Source organism: Myotis nattereri, assembly GCF_964212035.1.
Source record: "Myotis nattereri genome assembly, chromosome: 1".
NCBI classification, from domain to species: Eukaryota; Metazoa; Chordata; class Mammalia; order Chiroptera; family Vespertilionidae; genus Myotis; species Myotis nattereri.
The window spans coordinates 135,417,041-135,439,001 of NC_138075.1; the positions used below are offsets into that span (position 1 = coordinate 135,417,041).

The following is a 21,961-nucleotide window of genomic DNA, read 5'->3' on the forward strand; positions in this document are numbered from 1 at the left end:
CCTTTGTTCATTAGAAATTTCTGTACTGATGAAATCATCTAAATCTGAACTGTCCAGTGTGATCTCACTTTGTAGCTATGGTGTTCCTGAAATGTGGCTAGTGAGACAGGGAAATTAAATATTTAATTGGATTTAATGAATTTAAAGAGATACATGTAACTAGTTGTTTTATTGGACAGGGTATCAATAAATCATAGACATAAAATATTCAATTTCAAGTATAATATTTACATAAACATATTTAACATCTTTGCCTTTTAAAAGGCCTTTGAATTTAAATATCCTATATAGTAAAGAGCTAATATGCTAATTAGACCAAACAGCAGAATGAAGCTGGGGCTGCGAAGGTCGAGCCCCTTGCATGAATTTCATGCATCGGACCTCTAGTGATTAAATAATACCACTTTAAATATAAGCAGTATATTGTAACAGATTTTCTCCATAGAAAACAATTTGTAGTTTTGATTTGGTGGTAGAACACATGCATTGTAATTACTTAGCAATTAATAACATTTTTAAGAAGTTGACAAACTATGGAAGAAATAAATAATCTTGAAAAAACCTGAAAAATATTTTCTTTCATAGTATTTTATACAGCCCAATAAAAACTCTTTCAGAAGAACTGAGCTCTACTTTGCCAAACTACATTCTGTGGTAGCCTATGGAAGGCATAGGAAAGTAGCCAAGACAATTCTCAAAAATAATTTAAGCTGAATTTTTCTCTCAAGTTGTTATTTGCCATTTTTGTTTTAAATTATGACCTTGGAGATTTTCCACTTTTCCCTTTTTATATGCCTTCAAATTTATTTCTAACTTTTTTCCTGTTACATGATTATTTCTATTTTAACTTACACTTCCCTACAATACAGAATATTTCTATTTATAACTAATATGGTTGCCTACATTTATAAACATGTCCACATGCTTATTTTTCCAATTGCATTGTGCTATAGGAAATTTAGTTTCTTAAAAATATGGGGTCATTTTCTTATCTAAGTGCCAAGCTTCTGAGTGACTTAACACTAAAAGGTTTTCAAAACCTTGGTTTTAAAATAAAGAAATTGTACTGCGTTTTACCCAATTTTATTTAATAAAGTCTCAATTTTTGTTTCTCTTACAAAAAAAAAAAAAGTTAACATTGCAAATGTGCATTACACAATCTCCCCATGTCTCGGAGTGGAGGGATGTGTCCCCCTGGTGGAAGCTCCCATGTTCAGAGCAAGAGTCCCTGAGCCGATGGGAGCCATGACGTCAGGCAGGCCTGCAGCCCACAGCCCACCGACCCACTGTGACAACACATGGACCGCTTACTTTCCTGACACTTGGGCAAAGTGATTTCTGAAGGAGTTCAAGAAATGCATCTTGTTTAAGCCATTAGTAAATACATGTGGAAGGAGAACAAAAGCGAGGATTGTTTTTAAAGTTTCTGATTTTTTGTACGCATGCTCAAGTAACTTATGAAATCTGGCCATTAGGTTTTCGCAGTGCCCTGAAACTCTGAAGCAGTGAGGAAATGATGAGAGGACCATCTGAGAGGTTGAGATGAGCACTTCATAGTCACCTAGACTTTATGTTGCCTTATCCGATGCTGCATTATACGGCTATCTGATAGAATTAGAACTATAGAGGAAATATTTTTTAAAAGTTTGGGGCAAAAGCCTCTTCTATTTGTAGGTGCTTTATTTAACACCCACAACTAGCTAATTCTCTTAATGCACTGCATTTTTGTGTGGGAAGCTTATAATTGCTGCAACAGTGCACTTCTTTCCTCAAGAGTCTGTGTTGGTTTTAATTTCCTCTGAGTCTTTGTCCTGCGGATGAAATTGTAATTGTGGGATGTATGCTATTGACGTTGAAGAGTGTTCAGTAAATTATAGTGTGTGGAAGACTCAATTGGAACTAGAATGGAAAATAAGAAATAATCATTTGGGCCAGTCATTAAGCATTGGCAACACGTAAACAAGGAAATGTTAGCAAATATTTTACATGATAATGCAAAGTATTATAATATTTATCTAAATGTAAGAATCAGCCAGTTTTGGAAATTACTCATACATTTTCTATGTGAATGTTAGCTTTCAAGGCAGGTTAGTAAACTTATCATAGCTAACCGTGCCACAGTGTGCTCATTAAACGTGTTTATTTTGGCTAAAGTGACTATTCATTGGAAAGGATTCCTGGTGTTTCCATACGATCACTCTGTTTCTCCCGCAGATACCGCTCAGAATTTCTAAAAATGTCATTCAGCAGTTACACCCTGAATCATATCCCCTAAAGATTTTTATTGCTGAACTTGAACTTTATTCTGTTAGTCTGCTCAGAGATCTATTTTCTTTTTTCAACTTTAAAAGCTCCTAATGGGCATTACAGTGGATCTTGATTTTGTAAAGTTGTACGAAAGAGTAGAAGCCGTGACTGAATGTTTGGTACAACATTATTTTGTCTGACTTTCTAAACAAGACACATGGGCTAAATACATTCCTGGAATCAAATGAAAGCTCCTAGCATTGGCAGGAGCTATGAGTAAATAGATTCCTAATTACTTGTCGTTGACAGTGGTATCTCTGAAATGCAATAGAAATGACCATTTGGACGCTGTCATTAATTGGCAGGTCATCAAATTTCAGTTATTCTCATTAATTTTGGTTTTGGTAAGGTAATCTCCTCCCCATAGTGGGAGGTGTCTGAGCAGGCGATAGAACTCGACAGAACTCGTTCCCTTCACCCATATGCATATGATCAATAATTAACTCCCTGAGGCTTCCAAGTCCTTATGTTAGTCGTTTGAGCTCTTCAAAGTATAATATGAAATGAAAAGACAGCTAGTATTTTAAGCATCTACTAATACGGCTGATACTGTGCAAACTTTAGTATGAAGACTCAAAACCTCCATCCCAGTGGCAAAGCTATGCCATTTATTTATTTCTGAGGAGTAAATTGTTTAACACAATACAGGGTAAAGCAGTATTTAGGAAAACATCCTCTTTAGACAAAGGCAGAGGCTGAGTAATGTTGTATATGCCTTAAAAGTAAAAAAAAAAAAAAAAAACCACAAAAAAAAACAAGCAAGTCCTAGCCGGTTTGACTCAGTGGATATAGTGTCGGCCTGTGGACTGAAGGGTCCTTGGTTGGATTCTGGTCAAGGGCATATATCTCAGTTTCAGGCTCCTCCTGGGCCTGGGCCCTGGTCAGGGTGCATGCAGGAGGCAACCAATTGAAGTGTTTCTCTCACATCGGTATTTCTCCCTCTTTCCTTCTCTCTTCCACTCTCTCTAAAAATCAATGGAGCTCTGGCCAGTTTTGCTCAGTGGATAGAGTGTCGGCCTGTGGACCGAAGGGTCCTGGGTTCAATTCCGGCCAAGGGCACATGCCTGGGTTGTGGGCTTGATCCCTGGTGGGGGGTGTGCAGGAGGCAGCAGATCGATGGTTCTCTCTCATCATCAATGTCTCTCTCTCTCTCTCCCTCTTCCTTCTTCTCTGAAATCAATCAATAAATATATTTAAAATAAATAAAATAAAAATCAATGGAAAAATATCCTTGGGTGAGGATTAAAAAAAAAAAAGTAAAAAAGAAAAGACATGACTCCTGTGCCTTGAAACCTTACTAAATACCATGAAGTCAGCATTTTCTCTAATGTTCAATATATTTTACACTTTGAAAAGTATATATGCATCTTTCATTTACACCAAAAAGAAATTAATTGGATAAGGGTTCTAAACATTGTTTTCCAATCTGATAAGCCTGAAGATATATTCAGTGAGTGGCTCTAGAATCACTCCTAGCCCCAGAAGAGTTCATCTGGGGGCCACACCCGCCCCTTCCTCTTCTGGAGCAGAATTTCATGGTGAATAACCAGAAATGGGTGGAAGGATATGAGTAGAGAGAAGTAGAGATACATGAAGGGTATAAATAGATGTTTGACTTCCCTCCTGGATGTGTGTGCATCCACATTTCCTAAACATTTTCACTAAAAGCCAACTGGCTCTCTTGAGTCACCACACTATTTCTGCGTTATGTCCTAAAGGGGACCATTGTTGGGTCTGTTGACTTTAATCAAAATTGAACACTGTCTAAGGTAAGATGGCAGACAGTTCTTAGAAGCCTGATTTCAAGGCCTTGGTGTGGTTCCAGTGAGGTTAGAGCTACAGAATTTAGACCACTATATGCAGCATGTAGCCAATGCAGGTGGCCATACTGAAGACAGACACTGTTGAGCACTTGCAATGTGAAAGGGATTGTTTTGTTTGTTTGGGTGTTAGAGAGATTGTTTGAGATTTTTAGAGAGAGTGGAAGGGAGAGGAAGAGACAGAGGGAGAGCAACATCAATATGAGGGAGACATACCAATTAGTTGCTTCCCACACCCGCTTGGGGGTCTAGCCTGCAACTGAGGTACATGCCCTTAATGAGACTCGAACCTGGGACCCTTCAGTCCACAGGCTGACACTCTATGCACTGAGCCAAACTGCTAGGGCATGAGAGGATTGTTTTAAGTTTTTCATTTATTATCTCATTTTAACTCTCAAAGCAACTCAATAATGTAGGTACTATTATTGCTATTTTATAGATGGAGGGACTGAGGCACAAAGAGGCTCACAAAGGAGCCCAACATCACACAGATACCAGGTAGAAACACAGAGATTTGAAGTGAACACACTGTTTGACAGTCCCATGTGCTATTAACCACTATGACATATTACTTCCCCAAGACTGGATATTGTGATACTTAAAAAAATAACTTAAATCATCCCAAATAATCCCTGACAGATAAGACAGAATTCAGGAAATGCATTTCAGTCATTATAAGTATATCAAAAGCTAAACAAAATGCTGATGACATTACTTTTCTGTTGAAATTTACCTACTCAGGCAGGCTTACCAGTATAAGGCTCAGGTTTTTTATTAAAAATGTATTTTAAATATATTTTGTAAACAGTTTTATTGTTTAAAAAATATGTTTGCTTATAATTATCTGATTTTTAATTATTAAAGTTTTTGTCAAATCTCCTCAGAGACACTTCTGGATATGCTGATCAATATTATAAATTCCTGAATGCAATATAAGTATTAATAATTAACCTTTCTTAGATGCGATACTGTATATTTAATAAAGAGCAATACTGATTTTATAATGATTTATGTTCTATTTTTCCTTTCATTAAAGGAATTTATTCTAAATCTTTAAAGCAGTAAGACTCTTATTTTGGCAAAAAACAACTTCATTTAGGCTGTGAAAAAAATTTTATGTTCTATCTATTCCTAAAGGACTTACTTTAGCATTAGTTTCAGTCAAATGTTGTCTGTTTTCTTACCTCCTTGACTTCATATGTTAAAATATTTCAAATTAAATAAATCTATCAAGAAACTGTCTTAGGTAAGCTCTGAGTGACAATGAGTTGGAGCCCAGCTATCAACATGAGATATCTGAGACCCTAATCATCATTTTTTTAAAAAAATATATTTTATTGATTTTTTTACAGAGAGGAAGGGAGAGAGATAGAGAGTTGGAAACATCGATGAGAGAGAAACATCGATCAGCTGCCTCCTGCACATTTCCCACTGGGGATGTGCCCGCAACCCAGGTACATGCCCTTGACCGGAATCGAACCTGGGACCTTTCAGTCCGCAGGCCAACGCTCTATTCACTGAGCCAAACCGGTTTCGGCATCATTTTTAACTTTACTGATAAAAAGACTTCTGAATACATGGGGACATAATTTTTAGGTTGTTTTTTTGTTTTGTTTTGTTTTTTAATAATCAATCTCTTCAGAGAGATTGCTATTTTAAATCTTTATTTTTAAAACTGCACCAGGTAAAAGTATATAGCTCTACATTCATTATTAAAACACTTGTTTTATAGGTAAAGAAATGTGGAAAGTTGATTTCCCCCATTTTTGTTTTTATAGATGTTCGAAGAAGAACAATTTATGAATACCACCGAGTAGAGTTACAAATGTCAAAAATTACCAACATTTCAGCTGTGGAGATGACCCCATTACCTAGTAAGTTAACATCTGAACACAGCTAGGTGGGAAAATGATTTGCAAGTTTGACGATCTGGTCTCTTCACCAATAATAATAACATGGTGCTTGGCATGGAAAGGCATCTTGCATGAATACAGGGATGGGTGGTTTGTTTTTATTTTGACTGAGCCATCATTATTGTTGATTTCTCCATCCTCCCAACTAGTCTGGATGACTGCATTCTCTCTTGTTTCCTAGCGTGCCTCCAGTTCAACGGTTGCGGCCCCTGTGTATCCTCCCAGATTGGCTTCAACTGCAGTTGGTGTAGTAAACTTCAAAGGTAAACAAGAATAATACAAAAAAATTTTGAATTTTAAAAAGACTTGCTGCTTCTGCTCTTCCATTAAATTTTAAATGTGCCAGGTGTGTTGATTATCAAGCGTGTGTGTAGTTAAAAAATGCCATGACCAAAAAGCATTAAAAAAATGCTTACACATGGAAATTTTTGTTTTTTCCTTTACCTGGTTGCTCAAAATTATCAAGAATCATCATGTCAATAAGGTTGTTATCTGACATGCATTTGTAATCTCTATGGGGCTGAAGATAGCCGATGATTGCAATTGAAAAGTCTTTAAATTGATGCTTTTGGTCCATATTCTACAGAAGGCATGGTATTAGATATCTTTACTATGACAGGGAGAATTCATTCTCAAGCATGAATATTTTTAGAAAATACTGTAAATATTTCAAAGGTTACTAGCCAGGATGAGACATGTAGTCTGAGGGTGAGGAAGAGAGTGACACCAACTGGTCTTCACAATAGAATGGGTGGCTTTGGTCTGAGCTGTAACTGATTGACTTTGAAACTTAAGCTGCCTCACTTGTCAAGGAGGGTTATGATTGTCATGCATGGTAAAGAGGATTTTTCAGTCCTTAGAGCTTAGAAGATTCTGAATGATCATTTGTTAGAAATACAGAGTGAAGACCTTTACACATGTTTTGGTATTTACTCAACCATTTGTGCATGAATTTTGTCCCCAGCACTGGGAAAGCATCCGTGAATAACATAGACGTGGTCCCTGCCCCCCACAGAGCGTAAGGTCTAGTCTGTGTGAGAGTAAGTCCGCCTCTCACCGTCAGAGTCTGTGATAAATCTGCTTCTTCCTCCGGTGGAGAACCAATTCCTCAAGCTGTTCGTCAGTGCCTGTGGCCTCAGAGTTTTCTGCTGTAAGCTGTCTCTGTCTTATCATCTTGCTGCAGCATTTGCTGTAATGATAGAGGCATGTTCAGGAATATTTTAAAAGTTATCGGAGTATAAAGAGTAGAATGCCAGTTCTTTGATAACAAGCTTTAGGAAACATGTTTAACTTGCTAACTTTGGGGCAACCACTACATTATTCTGGATAGAACCATATTATTTATTATAATTTATGTTTTGTTTTCAATTTAACATGTTGTTCCAATAATTTCCTTTGGGCAATGGATTTCAAATAATGAAAAAGCAAGCAGGCAATTAGAGTTCTTAAGAGTAGATTTTAACTAGCTGCATTTCCAGGGTGGGAAGAACTGCTATAAAATCAAGGGTGTGTGGCTATTTATATTTATAATTTTGATGACATTTCACAAAAATTATATGCATGTTAGAAATTATTCAAAATCTGTTTAGATAATGATCAAAGTGAATCTAAAGAGATGGCATTTTAATATGCATATTTAAGTAATGCTGAGCTCAGACATGAAAAATGCCCAAAAGAATGAAGTAGAAATCTCTGGTTTGGGGGTGTGTATCTAATTCAAATTCCAGTTTAGTGACCAGCTCCTCTGAGAAGTCTCCCTAAACCACAAGTTTGTGTGAAATGGTCAGCCCCTGTGTCTCCCTGGCGTCCTGGACACACTTTCATCATTAGCATTTAGCTGTTCATTCGTCAGGCTCCTTCATGGGCTCTGGGTTTATTAAGCATGTTTTGCCCTTTTACCTACAGCACCTAAGAATGTACCTGGTGCTGCAGAAAAATAGATGAATGAGTCAATGAATGAATGGTGATTCGGTCCCAAGTGAAGAAATGATTAGATTTATCTGGGATTAAAGGGCTTTCCAGGATTAGGGGCTTGCAATGCGGAAACCAGGAAAGTCAAGGAAAAACCAGGTCAAGGTTGCCACCCAGCCAGAGTACTATTAGGAAAATTCTGGACTGAAATAATGTTTTGGTAATTGAAGGTTTGGGACATTAGTCTATAAACCTACATTCTGCTAACCATTTCATTATGGTTTTAAAACATCCTGTTGGTGGAAATATATGTTTCAAGTTCCAAACAAGCAATTTTGGCAATAAGATGACATCCACAAATTGGAAACTGCTCTGTACTATTAATATTTTCATTGAATTGAGAGATTTCTCTGCCAGTCATTGTGCCAAGGAATTTGCAAATGTATTTAAATTGTGCAGCATTTTTACAGTGGAGGAAACTGAAGCTAAGTTATCTGTGCAGGATCTCATTGCTCTAAAGTGTTAAGTTCAGAACTGAAGCTTAATCGGTGTGACGGCCTTGTCTGTGGTTTTGACATCTGACCGGTTCTGCCTCACACCTGCCAGGTGTCAGGTATAAGTTAATCTTCTTCACAGCCTGAGAAATGGTAGACATACTGCTGAAAAATCAATATTTTTATAATTGATATTGCACAAAAGTGATAAAGTTTTTATAGGCATAAAAGAATGCAGAAGAGACTCAAGCAAAACATAAGACTATTGTATGTTATTGAAAGCATAGTTTTTTTCACAAATAATAGCAAAAAACAAAGGTCCCTGGTGAAGCATATGAATGATGAAGGAACTCATCAAATAATACTACTAAAAAAAAAGGTATGAGTTTTCTGCATGTTACCACTTAATGTTTTGTTGAATACCAAACTCTGGTTTAAAATCTAGGGTTTATTTTTAGTTCTTCAGCAACCCAGTTATATACAAAATAAAACGTGCCTAATTAATTGGTTTAACTCTGGCTCATTGCACCTTTGTTTAACTTAATTTCCCCACTGCCTTTTATTAATTTCTCCTTTGACCTGTGAGCTTCAAAACTTGGCTTTTGCTGCCTGGAAGCATTTCCCCAGTCTTTAGAGCTTTTATTAACAAATTCATATAAACAAGAGAGGTCTTAGCAGCACAAAAGATACCTCACAGATTTTCCTTTCATCCTTCTTATATTCTCCTTTGTTCTCATTTATCCCTGAATAATAATCAGTTGATAGTGATTACTGAAACTCTCAAGATGGGCTTGCTTTAAGAAGATAAGTTCAATTGGTTTGTTTATTTCCTTTAGTTCTTATTCTTCAGGGAGCAAAAAACTAAGGTAGAATGTTTGTAATGGCTTACCCAAAGTACAAAGGAAACTGGGTCATAGGGACATATACAGAACACCATCAAAAGTGTTTACCTAGAATAGATGGCCCACTACTTCTAGGTAAAGATGCTTTTATTTATTCACTGCAAATTGAGAGGACCTGAATCAACCACTTTCAATTACACCTTATATCTTCACTCATTTAACAAAACAATTTTCGTGTCTCTATGTTGGAGTTACAATCCTAGATTGTAGATTCAGCGATGAGCAAACAAGAAAAAAATCACTTCCCTCAAAGCTTACATTTGTGGTATTGGGAGATAGATTTTAATCAAATAGATATGCAGAAAATATACTTAGTAAGAATGAATGTTATGGCAAAAAAGTAAGCAGGGCAATGTAATGGACAATATAGCAAAATTGATAAGAATAACAGTTTACTTGTTGGTATCATCCTAAGCAACCTTTACTTTTTTGAGAGACCTTGGTTTCATCAGCCATCATCCTCCAAAAGTTTATTTTTAAATTGAAAATGTATTTTGGGCCGAAACCGGTTTGGCTCAGTGGATAGAGCGTCGGCCTGGGGACTGAAAGGTCCCAGGTTCGATTCTGATCAGGGGCATGTACCTGGGTTGCGGGCACACCCCGGTGGGGGATGTGCAGGAGGCAGCTGATCGATGTTTCTCTCTCATTGATGTTTCTGACTCTCTATCTCTCTCCCTTCCTCTCTGTAAACAATCAATAAAATATATTTTTTAAAAAAAGAAAATGTATTTTGTTTCTTAAAGTAGTCATTCACTCATTCACTTACTTAAAAAAGTTACTGAATGCTTTCCACACTAGTCTTAACATCAAGGTAGTTATAACAATAACCAGATATTAATCAGAGCCAAAGCTCTCATAGGGCCTTAGAGTTTAGCTTATTAAGCTGGAAAACAAATGAATTAATAATTAAACAAAAATATCAATTGATGATGATTGAGCTATTGAATGTAAAAGAGCCAGTAGTTGCTTTCAACTGAGTGGCCAGGAAAGGCTTCTTGGAGGAAACGAAAATTAAACTTAGATCTGAATGATAGGGAACTAGCTACACTAAGGTGAAGGCAAAGAGTGTTTCAAAGGGACTGCCAAGTGCAATGGTCCTACAATGGGCTCAGGCTTGATCTGGGAGAAAGAAAAAGGTGCAGTGAGTTCGGAGCATTGAGGGGTGAGCATGAATGGTATCAGATGAGATCAGAAAGTAGCAAAGTATCCTATATAATAAAAGGCTAATATGCAAATAGACCGAACAGCAGAACAACTGAACAATCGGTCATTATGATGTGCGCTAACACCAGGGGGCATGTGCGGAACATGGCGGGCGTCGGCAACAGATGGCAGAGCACGGAACATGGTGGGTGTTGGCTGTGGTGGGATGGTGGAGCAGGTGAGCAGGGGCGCCAGAACCAAGGCGGGGCACTGGTCGCTGTCATCAGGGCCACCCTCTGGCGGTTACTGAAAATTCTTTGCTACCTCATGCTGCAGTCCTTCCCACTGCTCGCACCTGCTGCTGGCACCAAGTGCTGGTCCCAATTGCTCTACTATCAGTGGGTGTGAGCAGCAGCTACTGGTCCTGATAGCTCCTGAGGGCTTCCCCACCTCTCCCTGTTCCTGAGGGGCAATCGGGGCAGCAGCCACCACTCACACCCACTGACAGCACCAGCCCTGCTCTCACCCGCTGTTGGCGCTGGCCCCAGTCACTCCGTGCCATCAGTGGGTGCAGGCGGGGCCAGGTGCCCTCAGCATGTGGGAGCTTCAGCGGCAGGAGTGGGGCTGCCAGCAGACAGGGGACCAGGGGCCATGCAGGGACACAGAGGATGGGCCGAGACCCTCCCCTGTGCCCACCACAGCCTCATGGCCTACAGTTCCTTTCAAAGTGCACAAATTCGTGCACTGAGTCCCTAATCAGATATAAACAGCTTTGAAGTCAGCAAAGGTTTTATTATCAGGGTGACAGGAACACTTTAGATTATAGAAGAACCTAAGCAGAGGCATGATGTGATTTCATTATATTTTTAAAATGCAACTCTGGCTGCTCCAAGGAAAATTGTGTCTGTGTTTTTGTCGTTTGTGTGTGTGTGTGTGTGTGTGTGTGTGTGTACGCACATGCATGCATTCAAGGTATATTTGTTTGTTTTGTTAATCCTCACCCAAAGATATTTTTTCATTGACTATTTTTTTGAGAGAGAGTGAAAGGGAGAGGGAGAGACAAGAAAGGAACATCGTTCTGATAGATACATCAACTGGTTGCCTCCAGCACGCACCCTAACTAGGACCAGGGATCAGATCGAGCTTGCAACTGAAGTACGTGCCCTTGACTAGAATCAAACCTTCAGTCCTCAGGTCCACTCTGTCCACTGAGCCACACTGGCCAGGGCTCTCTTATTTTTTTTCTGAGTTTGGTTTTTTGGGGGTTTTCTGTGTTTTTTTAGGGGGTTAATAATTAAAAGGAAAAGAATAAAAAGTGTGTACAGTAGTCTACAGGAAGTATGATTGAAACCTAAACAAGGATGATACTTATGGGGAGTCAGGAGAAATGAATTAATATGAGGTGTTTTTTGAAAGGAGACAAGTTACTTATTAATGGATTAGAAGTGAATGGAGAGGAAAAGATAAGGATCAAGAATACTCCCTAGTTTTTGGTTTGAGCAATTTGGTAGATGCTGGCACTTGTTTTTTGAGCCTAGGTAAGATGACACAAGAAATAGAGACTAGGGCAGGGAGAAATAGAGTTTGGTTGGGGACATGTTCAGTTTGAGATACCTAGCAGGTTTTTAGTGGAAATGTTGAGTAGATGGGGACAGATAAGTCAAAAATTCCAGGAACAGTTATGTATAGAGGTTCAGATATATAAACTATATTTAAATTCATGGAACTAAATGAGATCATCCATGAAAGGAGTGTAAATTGAAAATAAGAGAGAATCCAGGAACTAGCTCATGGCATGGCATACTGTGGGTGGTGCTGATTTTCCATTACATACATGATGTTTCTATCAACAGAGAAAAGATACATATGAGAATGATGACAGCGTTTGTCTTTGGGGAAACTATAGTGAGCTGGAACAGGCATGAGAATGAGTATTACTTTTCAGTAAGTCTCATTCGTATGACTTGAATTTTTGCCACATGGATTTGAAGATAAAAGCAGGCATCAAGAAGAAATAACAAAACATAAATTCTTCAAAGGGTAGAAATGCAGTCTTACTTATTTTAGTGTCCTCCACAGCACCCAACACAGTGTCTGGGCTAATATAGGAATCCAGCATATACAAGCTGGACTGAATTATGCAGATAATTGCGGCCAGAAGTTTCTATTTTCCTGAGAATTTTAATTACTGACATTGGCTTTGTCAATGTCAACCAAATGATTATAGAAAGAACCAAGCTGATGCCTGGTATAAAAGGTCAACATTTATAATTAGGCATGTTGAACACTGGGGAGTTAGACTCTTGGTGCCTTTTCCACCTTATATTTACCTAGATCCAATCAAAGTAATAAGACTGGTATGAGTAAAAATTTGTGAATAAATACATTCTATTTTTCTTCCCATTAAAAGAATAAATACAATTGGCAAACCCCTACTAATGGTAAATACCTTTATTTATAGAAAAGTCCTATGACATATTTACTTTAGAAGGAATATGGAAGGAGGGAAAGATGTTTCCAGACAACTGCTGTATATTTTTTCAACCTGTTATTTCAATTGCATTTCACTGAGCCACCTTGGCAGTGACTGTTGTTTTCCAGTGAATGAATTGGATTTCTTTGCTGTAACAACAAGAGAAATAGAAAGTATCACATGTGACATATTTTTAAAATTTTGAAAATGTCTAAGTCAAATACTGGCTAATAATAATTCATTAATAATAGGAAATGTATCATAAACCTAAGTTAATTAACATAGAAATCCTTTTTATATAATCACTGCTAGATTTTAAAATTAGAATGTATGCATATCATTGTACGTGTATTTAACTTACAGAAATTAAGCTATGTAAGTTTGGGAGGAGAGAGAATGGGGAGAGAAAATTTAAATAGTGCAGCTGATCCCCAATCAGTAATCTTTTGCTCCTGAAAAACAACAATGAGACTTAAATATACTTTCCTCCTTTGGTCTTGGTCATGTGTACTCCTTTAACAGTGGCACATTTTACAGCATTCAGTTTGACTCTAGTGTTTAAAGACACAGTGGGTATTTTTCATACCAACAACTTCATGGAGGGTCAACCCCAAACCCCACAGTCCATTCTGACATTGCAGAAGGAACTCGTTTTATCAAAAGACGGCGTGTCAGGTTCCTGAGAGGGCTGCACTAAGGGAATTTCAAGCATATTTTGTCACAGTATGATTTTCATCTACTTACTCAACTCAATATCTAGCCTCAACTAAGGTGCACCTCCACTGTAATCCTTAAAGGGCCGTGGAGAGCATTCTGTTGGCCTGATCTAGATGTAAGTCTTAGTTTAGTCTCAAGATTCTGAGATTGAAAGGTGATGATCAGAAACCCACAACTATTGAATGACAAATCATATGTTCTTGGAATATATGCCCAAGGCTATAATTTTTTTAATTAAGGTAAGTCAATAGTTAGAGTCAGTATAATTGCAATTACGTAAATGTACCTTTTATATCCCAGACAAAGCCATAGCCTGTAACCCTTTTGACATCATATTTGAAGCTATTTGTACTTCATTAACATGATCTTTTCATATAAGGGAATCTATTGGCTTTGGTAATAAGACCTGAAGTCCAGGCTTAATAATCAAATAGAAGCCATTTAAGAAATCTAGTAGGAACCTTGATCCAAAACTAATTATAACCTTAGGCTTATTTCAATGGTTTGGGCTAACATAAAGCTCTGCTTGGAAATGCACCTACTTTCAGATAGATATTGAAAACTCATCACATTTAAAATTTTTAAATAAACTTTTATTGATTGATATTCCAATATGCCGACCTTTTTTCAAGTTGAAATTACTTCCATTTACTTATCAGAATTACTGATTAGTAATATTTTGATAGGAAAAATATTCATATATTAATTGAATGTCAGGTTTAAGTACAAAATATGAAGCTACTTATAAGTCTAACAAAATCTATTTTTGTGGCTTTGATAGAAAGTATGTCCTTGATAAAATATTAGATACAACACATTTATTTGTTTGTTTGTTTGTTTATTTGTTGTTGTTAAACCAGGTTGCTGGTTTGATCCCAAGTGGGGGTGCATATGGGACACAACTAGAGAGGAGGTAATATTTTGTTGTCTGACGTGGAATAGACTGGATGTCTAAAGACTAGTGGCACAGCCAATAATTTACTGACCTATCATGAACAAACAAATTAAAGCTCTTTGACTCTATATTCTAAAATGTGACATACATGTCTCTAAATATATTTGATTTTTATTTTCTTGAAATCTGAGTGGCCCCATCTTTTAGAGTCCTCAAATATTAACAGTTAAGAATTGTCACAGGAGCTTCTTAAAATGCAAATTTCTCTGCAGCTCACCAAGGGAGTCAGATTCAGTAATCCTCCCAACATTAGTGGAAACACTTATTGGTACTTTGGGATCGAGAAATACTATAGAAAAAACATCTAAAGAAAAAAAAATTTGTTGTTAAAATTCTATTTGACGTTAATGAAATAGGACTTAATAAAAGAAAGCAAGAAGTCTTTGTATATATAATAAATCAGAAGATTTTAGAACATTGTTTGGTAATTAAAGTTTTTGGAATGTCTTTGATTTATGAATTTTTATTAAATGACTGCTACCAAAGTGGAAATTCATTCTTTTAAAGGGACCAAGTTATTTCTAGAAATACCATACAGCCTTGTTTTTGACATGCTATGCTTATGAGGTGAATTGAAGTTGAAATATTTTAGTGCAAGACCCTTTAGAATCCTTTCAAATTTAAATAATCTTATTTTTAGCTTGTCCTGAAATATAGCATACACAAATGGTCTTTTAAGGATACAAAATTAAAGGTATTTTTTTTCCTTCCTTTTGAGTATTCCAAGCCTAGTTTTAACAAAAATATAATGATTATTTTGTGTGTGAATAAGTTATAACAGTAAAATGAAGTATGATATTATTTTCCCATTACATGGAAGCATTATGAAGTATATTTCAACATTGAGAATACTTTTGAAAAGATACATAGGTAACTAGTAACAAGGGCTCACCTTTGGGGAACTGCATGAGTTAGAAATTGGCATAGAGAGGTATATTACTATTTCTTTATAGTCCCTTCTATAGAGTGAAGTTTTACCACATGGCCACAGAACCTACACTTAATCAATCAATAAACATATTTTTAAGAGAAAGAAATAAGTATATATGTTAATGTATATTAGGAAAATATGAGTAACTCTTTTAGAAAATTCTACTGTTAAAGAACTTTCGAAAATGATCAATGCTGAAAATATAGGTGACATCTCTTTCCTCTGGAAAGCTGGTGCTTGATTTACTAGCCTTTTGAATATAAAACACATGTAATTCTTTTCTTTTTAAAAAATAATATCGAGCCCTGGCCCGTGTGCTCAGTTGGTTGAGTGTCATCCCATGCATCTAAAGGGCCATTTCTATTCATGGTCAGGGCACATGCCCAGGTTTCAGGTTAGGTCCTCCATTGGGTGGGTGCAGGAGACATCTGATTAATGTTTCCCTCCCTCATTCATTCTCTCTCTCTCTCTCTCTCTCTCTCTCTCTCTCTCTCTCTCTCTCTCTCTCTCTCTCTTTTTCTCTCTCTCTCTCTCATCACTAAAAATATATTTTTAAAAAATAAATTAATTATAAGTGGCATTGAACTGTGTGTTTTTATCTATCTATCTGCCTGTCAGTCTTTCCATCTGTCTGACTATCTACTTTACATTTTTATGTGTTTCCTTTTGTCCACTGGCCATCAGTCAGGACAGCTGTGAATTCAGACTAGGAACCAGCTTTCTTTTATCCAAACTCTACAGCCACAGATGCTTGAGCCAAGAGTCCTGATAACAAAGTACCACCTGAAACACCAAGGCATTCTTCTAAGTAGCCTGATGCTCCCAGTCTCGGAATGCTGGGTTTGCTTTCCTTTGAGCACCAGCTGGCAAAGTAAAGATAAAATCTGTAGAATTATTTAGCATCACCACTTTTTATAGATGCTATTTCAAGATTATCCAAATGATTGTAAAATTTTGCTTAAGTGTTAACCAGCTGTGGTAGCCACATTTAATATAGTTATAATTTATAAAACCGGAATTTTCAATAAATGCAATCCAACAAACATATATAAGTCTCTAAAAATGAAGCATTTTAGTGCTATATTAAATATTCCATTCCCTTACCTTGCTTATACTAGTAGTAGATTCCCTTGGAAATAATTAAAAGTTAAATTGTCCAAGAATGAAACTGAATTTGTTTAATTTAAAAACAGTAGGTGCTAAATTATTATGAAAAAAAATGTGATACTTAAAGGACAAGGAAATAAAAATTTAGTTGGATTCTATAAAAGAAATAATATGAGTAGTAAGTATTAAAAAACCTCAGGTTAACTGTCTTATTTTGAAAAAGACTGACATTGTAATAAATAAAAGAGAACACTTAATAAAAGTAGTTTACGGTTTAATTATTTGTTTTGCTGGAATTCTAATATCAAAAATATAGAAAGACATTCAAAATACAATATGTTCATACTCAAGCAATCTTGATTAATACTTATGTAGGAAAATACAAATGTCATTGGGATAGCTTCAGATTCTTTTTATTTTCTGCTAAAATCTATCTCTAAGAAAAGATGAAATATTACTATTGCATATTTCTTTTTTTAAATATATTTTTATTGATTTCAGAGAGGAAGGGAGAGGGAGAGGGAGAAGGAGAGGGAGAGGGAGAGGGAGAGAGAGATGGAAACATCAATGATGAGAGAGTCTTTGATCGGCTGCCTCCTGCACGCCCCCTAATGGGGATCAAGCCCACAACCCTGGCATGTACCCTTGCCTGGAATCGAACCCAGGACCCTACAGTCCACAGGCTGAAGCTCTATCCACTGAGCCAAACCAGCTAGGGCAACTATTGCATATTTCTTAATATGAACATACTACTTAAGGTTTTGATTAAATTTGTAAATGCTAAAGAATTTATTTTCTGACAAGTCCTAAGTCAGAGTTACAGCCATTAAAAATGCCTGCCCAGAGTTTTAAAGAAACCTTATGAAAGGAATTGTCATTCATGAAAAAGTTCGAGAAACCCAGTAATTTAGCAATGCATAAAATAATCCTGTTATTTCTTTAGTTCTAAGAACACCTAGCTGTCTTTTTATGTAACTTAAAGGCCATCTAACCAACCTGGTATATGTTACTAGGAGAAACAAAGAAGGTATTCCAGGATAAAAATAAAGATTTTCTGTTTGAACGAAGATTAGCAGCCAGTTTTTCCTTTTCTGGGATATAAAATGGATTGACAGAATTGAAATTAGTGAAACATTTATTTCTCCTTCCTAGAGAGACACTTTTTCTTTCACCTCAGCTCTTGAATTTGACCTTCAATGATAATTCATAGTCAAGGGGGAGCTATTCTCTCCAATAACATGACCTTGGCTCCAGCCGTTTCTAATGATAGGCTCTCCTAATAATACACAGATTTTATATTCCTAAATAATGTCTTTCAACCACCAGAGAAGACCTCTATATTGATCTGTGTCCTGATCGGAGTTAATCTCTCTCTCCTCTGCACTCCGCTAGCACAGGTGTATTTTTGCTTGTCCAAATTTCCTGTTGCTGCTGCTATATTGCATGAGCTTTGAAAGAAAGGATATGATAGTTGTTTTAAAGGAAGGATGCCTTGCATATGTAGATATTGAAATACTTATAATAGCTACCTTTTATGCGCCAGGCATCGCACAAAATATTTTACTCCCACTGAAGTCTTTTAATTCTATTATCTCATTCAGTCCTTGCAATTGCATTAAGAGGCAAGTGTTAGGATCCTGTTTTATAGATTAAGTAAATGAGAATTAAGAAGGTTGAGAAGCTTAGCCAAGGTCATGAAACTAGTAACTTGTGGAGCCAGGATTTAAAATAAGAAGGTTTTGAACTATGGATGATTGGAAAGATGAAAAACAAAATAAATGCTAGGGTTGAAAATTCTTCATTAGTCTTCTATGCCTCGTCTTATAGCACTTACAGCTTAACAAGTGTGCATATATATGCTGGTCACCAATCCATCAAGTAAGGAAAGAGGCTACTCCCTTGCCTACTAAAAGGGTTTTATTGGCTTATTTACATTAACATCCATTCAAAACTTATTTGAATTATTTGTTACAATTAAGGTTATATTCATGCAAAGTGCATGGCTGGCAAGATAGAATCTTCTTGAAAAAAGAAAAACCATGAATTGGAGAAACTAATAAAAGTTGCACATAGTTAGGATTCTCATGGGGGGGGGGGCTATTAAATGCAGCAAAAATGGTGTACAAAGAAATTTTTATTTTGTATAGGTGCTGTATCAATCACTCACCTCTGTGTTGTTTTCTACTCATATGTCAAAAGATGGATCATAAACAGACATCTGAGAGAACCCTCCTCAGACCCATGCACTCAGCTTATGAGAAATAAAACAATTCTTGAGGACTGGGCATGAGATACTTCAGAAGGCACTGAGATTTTAGTGTGTAAGCTTAAACCTAGATTGCCTAAAAGAACACAGTGAACAAGAATGCGTACGTGGTGGGTGATAAATACACAGGGACACGTGACTGGAAAGCTTATGACGTCGAACACAGACTCTGTGAACAGAAATGTCTGTGTAGTGTGAGAATTAGATTCATCCCCTCCAGGCCATGCTTAGTTTCCTCAGGACAGACCAGTATCCCATTTTGTTCTCTCTCAAAAGTGTAGTGATCTCCCTCCCTGACATCATTCTGGGGAACCCAACTATTGTCTAAGTTTTAACCGCTTTTGTGGTTAAAACTTAAGGCAGTGCTAGAATTTCTAGATTAGTTCAATTATTCTCTATAATGGAATTCCTGTGACAGACACCATATGGCCCACAACCTGACATATTTACTATCTGGTCTTTTACAGGAAATGTTTTCCAGATCAATGAAAACATATAACAAATATGTTGAGTAGTGAGAAAAATAAAATATGTTTCATAAAAAATGCTTTTGGCAGAAAATATTGACTATTTTTTAGAGGTTTCATGAAGTAAACAGTGACATTGGAATAAATGAGACAATTTTAATGAACATCACCTAAGGAAACATTAGATAATAAGTGAATGATCAGGTCATACTGATATAATAGTGTTTGTAAAGAATAGTAAAAAAAAAAAAAAAATGAGCCGAAACCGGTTTGGCTCAGTGGATAGAGCGTCGGCCTGCGGACTGAAAGGTCCCAGGTTCGATTCCGGTCAAGGGCATGTACCTGGGTTGCGGGCATATCCCCAGTAGGAGATGTGCAGGAGGCAGCTGATCGATGTTTCTCTCTCATCGATGTTTCTAACTCTCTATCTCTCTCCCTTCCTCTCTGTAAAAAATCAATAAAATATATTAAAAAAAAAATGAGGTGTTGAATTGGGTCTTGTGAGCTGAAAGAAAGAGTAACATGAAAAGTCAGGTCTACATATCCACTCTACATATGCTTATATTGCTTTTGCTATAAATATTTTTCTATCTGGGTTAAAGGGATATGCTCTGAAATACTGTCAGTTTCATTAAAAGCAAATCTGAAGAAAAATACTACATAACCAAGAATGTTTCTGTTAACATAAGTTGACACTAACTGTATTTTATGAAGCAGAAAATTGCTTCATACCCAAATTCTTAAAATCTTTCTTTTATGCTGCCTTTAATAAGACATAGAACATTTGTACACATGAGCTGCATAAAACTCTAATAGAATTAGCATTTAGTAATTTGATATTTTATATGCCTGACAAATCTGATATAGAATAAAGCAAGGAAATAAGGAGGCAGAGCACTGTTTTATGTCTAGAATCATTCCTTCAGTGGAATGAATGTACTAAAACATTGTTAGTAATCTTCATCAGGACCTCGGTCCGCTGCAGATTAGAAACAGACCCTCCAGGTGAGCTCACAGGTTTGTAATGTAGGAAGAATAACAAAAATTTTAAAATAAAACAGAGCTTTCTATATATTAAACTTACACATATTATTTTTTAAGCATGGATATTACAGCTTAGACTTCAAGAGGCTAATTTAACTACTATATGTTTATTTCAAAATTTCCATAATGCATTTTTTAATTAATAAGGAAATCATTTCGTATAACATTGCGACAAACTCTGTAAGTCTTGGAAGTGTTTCTACCAAAATCAATTTGCTTATCCTTAGACATTAAAAGATAAAGCTGAAATTACCATGAGCTGATGCTATGAATGCAGAAACATCAGTTCTTCGATCAAAATAAATTGATAAGATGGAATGATGATTTTCAAGTTTGAATGATTAAGCTAAGCAAATACAGGCCACCACATCTGCATAGAAAGATACTCTAATTTAACCTGGATCTTAGAGAAGCTATCTCACAAACGTAATATCTCTTGAAAAATACAGAAGTGCATTCTCAAAAAATCATCTCAAATATCTTTTAAGAGATAGTGTTCTGCCCTGGCTGATTTGGCTCAATGGATAGAGCGTCGGCCTGCGGACTTGAAAGGCTCTGGGGTTCGATTCCAGTCAAGGGCACATGCCTGGGTTGTGGGCTGGATCCCCAGTAGGGGATGTGCAGGAGGCAGCCAATCAATGATTCTCTCTCATTATGGATTTTTCTATCTCTCTCTCCCTGTTCCTTCCTCTCTAAAATCAATAAAAATATGTTTTTTAAAAAGGAGAGTGTTCTGCTGGTCATTATAAGAGTCACTTAGGTACTATTATCTGGCATTATGATGCCTTAAATTGCACCTTCTAGGCACAAGCAGAGAGGAAGAAGATGTTGGTCTTCTTGCAGGGCCCTGTCCATGTTATTACATTTCAAGTGAGCTCATACTACTTGTCTGAAGGACGTAATCACATTGTCAAATATAACGATAACAAGCCTAGATGAATTGATCAGACGAGGTGTATAAATGATTTAATAAAATGTTTACAGATTTTTTCTTCCTAAACTGGACAGACATTTTTGCTACATGAAACTACAAATTTAAAGCAGATAGAACTAGATCTCCTTGGGTATAGTCCGGAGGGATTCACAGCCACGTTCTCACTCCCACTCCCTCTTCCCCCACTACAGCAGCCACTGAGGCCTCTGCAAAACTAAACCCTGAGCTCTGGATTGAGCTGTAAAATATGGGATTAATGCAGGTTTCCCCAGTTAAAAAATACTAAGCTTCTTAATCCACTCATTTTTTCTGCAGATCATTTACAAGGACCCAAATGCACTGTGGTTGGAAGCACTTTGTCGCTTAAGCAATGAGAGACAGACCTTTATTTGTCTGGAACATTCTGTCAGTGACTCCTCCTGAAGAGATGGGGTCGAATGTAATGGTGTTTTGTATTCCCTTATATCCTTTCCTGAATGTTCCTGAGTCAACATAGGAATAAGAAAATTTCATGATAGGGGTTCTCTGAGATACTAGAAACACCATCTTTGTTCATTTCTCTGTAAATCTCAATATT

The 21,961-nt window shown here is 36.7% G+C and overlaps 1 protein-coding gene across 2 annotated transcripts in view; it reads left to right on the forward strand.

Annotated features, from left to right (window-relative positions):
- Positions 1-21,961, forward strand: part of PLXDC2 (plexin domain containing 2) — a 416,262-nt gene that overhangs the window by 313,061 nt on the left and 81,240 nt on the right. For both annotated transcript variants that reach the window (XM_081103903.1, XM_081103904.1), the window contains exons 8-9: positions 5,906-6,001; positions 6,222-6,303. In XM_081103903.1, coding sequence (XP_080960029.1) covers positions 5,906-6,001; positions 6,222-6,303 — 178 coding nt within the window. The remainder of the gene's footprint in view (positions 1-5,905; positions 6,002-6,221; positions 6,304-21,961) is intronic.